At 39.9% G+C, this 7,120-nt stretch overlaps 1 protein-coding gene across 1 annotated transcript in view; it reads right to left on the bottom strand.

Annotated features, from left to right (window-relative positions):
• FDX1 (ferredoxin 1) overlaps positions 1 to 869 on the bottom strand; it is a 39,019-nt gene extending 38,150 nt beyond the window's left edge. The window contains exon 1 of the mRNA XM_010862925.1: positions 825 to 869. Coding sequence (XP_010861227.1) covers positions 825 to 869 — 45 coding nt within the window. The remainder of the gene's footprint in view (positions 1 to 824) is intronic.
• Between the last annotated feature and the right edge of the window lie 6,251 nt (positions 870 to 7,120).

Here is a 7,120-nt window from a genome sequence, read left to right as displayed (position 1 = left end):
CCCCGCGCGCCTTCCGGGTGACTATAAGGCCCGCGCGCCTGAGCGCAGCCCCGCCCCCTGCCGGCGCTCCGCCCCGCCCCCTGGCCCTGGCTTTAGGGGCGGGGCTCCGCGCCTCGTTTTACCTACTGACCAGGTTTTGTCTTGATCTTGCTGCTTCGTTGGCATCTAGGGTCCCCAAGTGAGAACATTAAATTTTAAAAGATAGCAGAATGTCTGACGAAAAGATACAATAAAACAATCCCCAGTTAACTATACCACTCTTTTTTTTTTCTGCACCTCCTTCTCCTGTCTATTAAAAAAAAGTGGGAGATGGCCATCTTGGAGTTCAAAAACTAGAAAAGAGAATTACAACAGTTGTTTAAAAAGGACCGTAGGAAATTTCAACATGCTAATAGGCAAACACAAAGAAGAATAAAGAAGAATAACTGTGACAATAAAACTATAAATAATCACAGTAATGAATGAACGCGGATACCGGAGAAGGCACGTGATGTTCCCAGACTTTGAGTGGCAAATAAATGCTCGTTGAGCAGCTGAAATCCACGAGCCTGAACAGGAAACTTTGATGAACTGAGAGCTTTTTAAGAGTTTTACAAAACTAGGAAGCTGAATTTAAAAATACACTTCATCGTGGTTAATACGTTGTGGGGAACGCATGGGCTTTGAGGTCAGAAATAGCGATGTTCAAATCCAAGGTCTACCACTTTTGAGCTCTTGAGACCTTGGATAAATTACTCTCTTAGAGGATCAGAATCCCCAGAACAGTTTTACGTGGAAAAGATGTTCCATCCTTCAGGGCCAGCCTGAGGGTTAGACAAACTAACCCGCACGATGGGGTAAGGATAGGATAGTGCGTCACAAAGAGCCATAACTCTTCCTGGGCCTTCCTGCCTAAGGCTACTCTTTAAAGGTTAAAGTCACGTGGCTCTTGCAAATATGCTAAACACAAGAAAAGATACACTAAAGAATACCCAGAACAAGAAAGTATAGGCCTAAGGAAAGCCTCTCTGGAGACAACGTACGGTGAGTATTGAACCGGAGGGCAGAGAGACCCGCAGTCTATCAGCTCCTGAATTGCCTCAATCTTCCGATAAAGAGAAAGACCTTCAAGTTGAACCGTTCTCAGCAAACCCTGAGAGTAGCCTGGGAGAGGAGGTTGCTTAAAAAAAAAACAGTTAATCATTTTTTTAAGATGAACTCTCCAAGGTCAGATGAATTACTTGTAGGAAAAGAAATGGAAACGAACAAATGCTCCAGAAACTTCTCAGGCCTCCTGTAAATCCAGCTTCAGCTCTGCGGAGGCACTTACAGATTTCTGCTTTGTGGAGTAGTTGTTTGTATACATACTTCCTTTTAGTAGCCCCCATGCTTCCAGGGCCATGGCCTTGAGCATATCAGGGTTTCAGTAAGTATCTGTAAATAAATGAATAGTATAATCTCCATTAGTTATCATCAGAATTCATGAATCATGTGCAGGAAGATTAAAGAAGAAAAAAAAAAGTTTTCCAGATTTTCAAAGGGCAGTAAGGGTAGATTCCGAAAATCACAGACATGCAGATTCAGCAGTATTCCAAAGGGAATTTATAAACATAGGTTCATAAACAGAGATTAAAAAGTAATATGGAATTACTGAGGACAAGCTTTTGCTGATGTATTTATCTAAAACTCCCACTCTCCCATCTGTTACTCCTGTCAAAATCCGCCTGTATTCTGAAAGTGTGAAAGTGAAAGTCTCTCAGTTGTGTCCGACTCTTCCTGACCCCATGGACTATATAGTCCACGGAGTTCTCCAGGCCAGAATACTAGAGTGAGTAGCTAATCCCTTCTCCAGGGGATCTTCCCAACCCAGGGCTCAGTCCCAGGTCTCCCACATTGTAAGCAGATTCTTTACCAGCTGAGCCACAAGGGAAGCTCAAGAATACTGAAGTGGGTAGCCTATCCCTTCACTCATCTCATATTTGATCTTTCCCATGAAGTCATAGCTACTAATCGCAAAAGATCATCCCTCCTTCTGCTAAATGCCTGAGACCTTTGTTTATTCCTGAAAACTTTATGGTCCCCATTGTTTCAAATAGGATAATGTTCATGAAAGTGTGTTGTAAACTGTAAAGTGTTATAAAAATTCCGGTTCAGTGTTTACTGAGCACCTACTCTGAGCTTCAGGGTACCGTGTGCTCTATCATAAATACTTTGTATAGCTCCTCTAGAGTGAAAGTATCAAAAGTAGGAAGGCTGTCTTAATCATCTTCATATTCCCAGCACCTGGCATAGTGCCTGGCACAAAAGCAACCATTTCATAGTATCTTTGTTAAGAACTGTGTTACAGACTTTCACAATATTTTAAAATTAAAGAGTCCTTGATTTACAATATTATGTTTCAGGTATACACCAAAGTGATTCAGTTACTTTTTTTTTCAGAGTATTTTCCACCATATGTTATTACAAGATACTGAATATAGTTCCCTTTACTACACAATAAATCCTTTTTTCTTATCTATTTTATGTATAGTAGTTTGTATCTGTTAATACTATACTATTTATCCCACTCACTTTCCTCTTTGGTAACCATAAGATTGTTTTCTATGTCTGTCAGTCTGTTTCTATTTTGTATATAGATTCATTGGTGTTACTTTTTATATTCCACCTATAAGTGATATCACATAACTCTTGTCTTTGTCTGTCTTACTTGACTAAGTATAATAAACTCCAGGTCCATCCATGTTGCTGAAAATAACAATATTTCATTCTTATTTGTGGCTGAGTAATATATACACCAGCATCAGCCCCATGGCCAGACCACAGGACCTGATAAGCGCCAGAGACTCAGTGCTGGCAACGCAAGGCACCTATAGAATGCTGTACATGTTGATGCCTGGCACCATCTGCATGCAGTATTGGGGGAACCTTGGCACGACCCCACTCGAGATGACTGATACCCCTCCCCTTCTAGCCCTAGAATGCCCACCAGTGATGTCTATAATACTTATCTCACATCTTAAGCCACTTGTCTTTTGATAAGCACTTGGATTGTTATGTCTTGGCTGTTGTAAATAGTGCTATGAACGTGTATGTTTTTGAATTTGAGTTTTCATCTTTTCTGGATATATACTCAAGAGTGGGATTTCTGGGTCATATGATAGCTCTCTCTTAGTATTTTAAGGAAACTCCATACTGTTTTCCATAATGGCTGCACCAATTAACATTCCCATCAACATTATAGGAAAGTTCCCTTTTCTCCACACCCTCTCCAGCATTTATTTGTAGACTTTTTGATAATAGCTATTCTGACAGGATTGAATTGGTATTGCATTGTGGTTTTGATTTTCATTTCTCTAATAGTTAATATTGTTGATCATCTTTTCATATGCCTGTTGGCCATCTACATGTCTTCCTTGGAGAAAAGTGTTTATAGATCTTCTGCTCATTTTTTGTTTGAATTGTTTGTTTTTTGATATTGAAGTGTAAGAGCTGTTTGTTAGAAATTAAGCCCTTGTCTGTTGCATCTTTTGCAAATATTCTCTCCATTCCATAGATTGTCTTTTCACATTGTTGATGGGGTATTTTTGCTGAGCAAAAGCTTTTACATTTTATTAGGTCCCATTTGTTTGGTGGCACTAGTGGTAAAGATTCTGCCTGCCAATGCAGTAGACACAAGAGACACCAGTCAATCCCTGGGTCGGGAAAATCCCCTGGAGAAGGGAATGGCTAATCACACCAGTATTCTTGTCTGTAAAATCCCATGGACAGAGGAGCCTGGCGGGCTATAGTCCATGTGGTCACAAAGAGTCAGACATAACTGAGCAAGAAACAGGACATGTTTATTTTTACTCTTATTTTCTTTGCCTTGCAAGACTGAGCTATGAAAATATTGCTACAATTTACATCAGATAATGTTTTGCCAGTGTTCTCTTCTAGGAGTTTTATGGTATCATATCTTATGGTGGTGGTGGTGGTTTAGTCGCTAAGTTGTGTCTGACTCTTGCGATCGTAGCCTGTCAGACTCCTCTGTCCATGGGATTCTCCAGGCAAGAATACTGAAATGGGTTGCCATTTCCTTCTCCAAGGGATCTTCCCAACCCAGGAATTGAACCTGGGTCTCCTGCATTGCAGGCAGATGATTTACCAACTGAGCTATGAGGTCTTTAAACCATTTTGAATTTATTTTTGTATATGATATGAAGGAGTGTTCTAATTTCACTTATTTACATGTGACTATCCAGATTTCCCAACACCACTTGTTGAAAATCTGTCTTTTCTCCATTGTATAGTCTTACCTCCTTTGTCATAGGTTAATTGACCATAGGTATGTGGGTTTATTTCTGGGTCTCTATTCTCTTCCATAGAAGATCTATATGTCTGTTTTGAGCCAATACCATACTGTTTTGATTACTATAGCTTTGTAGTATAGTCTGAAGTTTGGAAGGGTTATACCCCTAGTTTTGTTCCGTATTCCTCAGGATTGCTTTGACAATTCTAGGGCTTTTACGATTCCATATAAATTTTAGGGTTATTTGTTCTAGAAACTTCCATAATTTTTATCTCATACCTTTAGCTCAGCAACTCTGTAGAGAAGACATAAATATTTACTGACATTAGCAGTGTGAAAAATCATGATGCTAGTGCTGAGGACACAGCAGTGAACAAAACAATCCCTACCCTCTTATTTTACAGATGAGCAAACTGAGGTACACATTGGTTGTGACTGTCTTAGAATTATACTGCTATTAAGTTGTGAATCTAAAATTTAAATCCAGGTCTTCCTGGTCCCAAGTCTGGGGCATAAGCCTAAGAAATGACCATTTTATTATATATATTTACACATAAAATTTTATTATTATATTATTGTACATTATATTATTATGAATATGTTTATATCACATGTATTTTTCACATCTACATTCAATAGTAGATGCTTTAGAGGCTACACAATCCATATAATTTAGAAATAGGATCAGAAATTAGCATTGCCTAAAATTTTAAAAAGTATGAAATTAAGTATATTTCACTCCCAAGAAATTACTCCACCCCCAGGGATTTATTAATATGGCTGATAAAATTGGTGAATTTCCTAACTTTAAATTAAATCACCAGTATGTAAATAAATTGCTGTCTTTGTCTTAATTGATCTTCCTGTCTGCAGTTAGCATCCATCATACTCCCTGGCTCAGATGGTAAAAAACTGCCTGCAATGCAGGAGACCCAGGTTCAATCCCTGGGTGGGGAAGATCCCTGGAGTAGAAAATGGTAACCCACTCCAGTACTGTTGCCTGGAGAATTCCATGGACAAAGGAACCTGGCAGTCTGCAGTCCATGGGATTGCAGTTGGACAGAACTGGGCAACTAACACTTTCACTTTCATACTACCAGTAGGCTAATCCTATTAACATATTGATATGATCAAGTTACTTTTGTCAGCCTTAAAAATAAAATAGCCAGTTATTCAACCACCAAAATGAGATTATTCAGGAACAGCAGAGGAATTGCCACTCAGGCCATGCAAACTATGGCAAACTACCGGCCAAGATCAGAAAACAAAAAAAAGGCGGGGGGCGGGGGTTGCTTTTATAGAGGGAGGGGCTGTTTTGAACAAAAATTCACTGGAGGCCAATGAGAGTCCAATACTTTGGTCACCTGATGGGACGAACCGACTCATTGGAAAAGACCCTGATGCTGGGAAAGATTGAAGGCAGGAGGAGAAGGGGATGACAAAGGATGAGATGGTTGGATGGCATCACCGACTCAATGGACATGAGTTGGAGCAAACTCTGGAAGACAGTGAAGGACAAGGAAGCCTGGTATGCTGCAGTTCATGGGGTCGAAGAGTTGGACTAGGCTGAGCGACTGAACAACAACAAATGAGATTTCAGGGTGGTAACGGCTTTTCATTGACTGGGAGTGTAGTAGTTTCTCATTGGCTGGGTTGTTGCTGGCAACAGCCTACTGTTGGGTATGTAAAGTAAGCTGCTTCGTGTTAGAGAGTGAAAGATAGCTTCTTCCTGATGGAGTCTGCAAAAGGCAGTTAGTGATAGTATGTGAGAGCTCCCCCTTCAGAACTTCCCAACTCCATTGTATTTTTTTTTTTTTAATATGTATGTATTTGGCTGCACCAAGTCTTAGCTGCGGCATGTGGGATCTAGTTCCATGGTCAGGGAGGGATTGAACCCAGGCCCCCTGTAATGGGAGCGCTGAGTCTTAACCGCTGGACCACCAAGGAAGTCCCCTGACTCCATTTTCAATGAGGTTTCCTTTATTCTCACTTTCAGTATGAAATCCTTGAATGACATTCCATCATCATGTGCTGTTCCGTCACCCTTGAAGTGACAATCATCATTTATTAGTAGAATAAAACAAACTGCTGAACTGGACCCACAGTGTCCTTCAAGCTCTTTCCAACACCCATCCGTCCTGCCTCAAGCTTTTCTCCCCTGAATTATGTTATGTACTCTTCTGCCTGTGCCTGGCTGAAGTGTATCCAGCCTCCAGGACTCAGTTCAGCCCTTGCAAGAAGCATACTCTGACATAAATAACTTTTGTGAACCTTACAACACTACAAATCCCTCTGTCATTGCTGGCAGTTAAATCATTATGTGCAATAGGAACTTGGACCAAGTGGCATGTGCAGTTTCAGTTCCATTTGTTCAAGTTTACTTTCTAGGTACATCTAAACTTTTAAATATGACCCTCAAATGTTAATAGTTGGTTGTCTCTTTTTGTGATCTTAGCCAGTCCTGATGAACAGTTCATTTGGGCATACAAAATGAGGTATTCTAATTCAGACAATCCTTCGTCATTGATTGCCTAGGCTACTTCTGCAAAGAGAGATTTGCCCTCATCTTCTATTCAGATATTCTGAGGTAGAGCCTGTATGGGAAAAGCAGAATACATGTTTGATTGCCTCCTTTTATTTATCTGTCATACTTACAAGTCTATTCTTATTTTCCATTTATTCAAAAGCTGGTTTAGAAAGTGATACTTTTCTAGCAAATGGTGTATTTTACCTAATTTGCAGTACTTATTGACATAAAAATTTTCCTGTTATTTATCTTTAAAAAATCTCTGATGTGTCTATAGCTATACTGACAATTATATTTCATATGTTATTTTCTGGTTCATCTCCCTA

The sequence above is a fragment of the Bison bison genome, unplaced genomic scaffold (assembly GCF_000754665.1).
Source record: "Bison bison bison isolate TAMUID 2011002044 unplaced genomic scaffold, Bison_UMD1.0 scf7180017864485, whole genome shotgun sequence".
In the NCBI taxonomy this organism is placed as follows: Eukaryota; Metazoa; Chordata; class Mammalia; order Artiodactyla; family Bovidae; genus Bison; species Bison bison.
The sequence above is the reverse complement of the archived record's forward strand: the minus strand, read 5'-3'. Positions and strand labels throughout refer to the sequence as shown.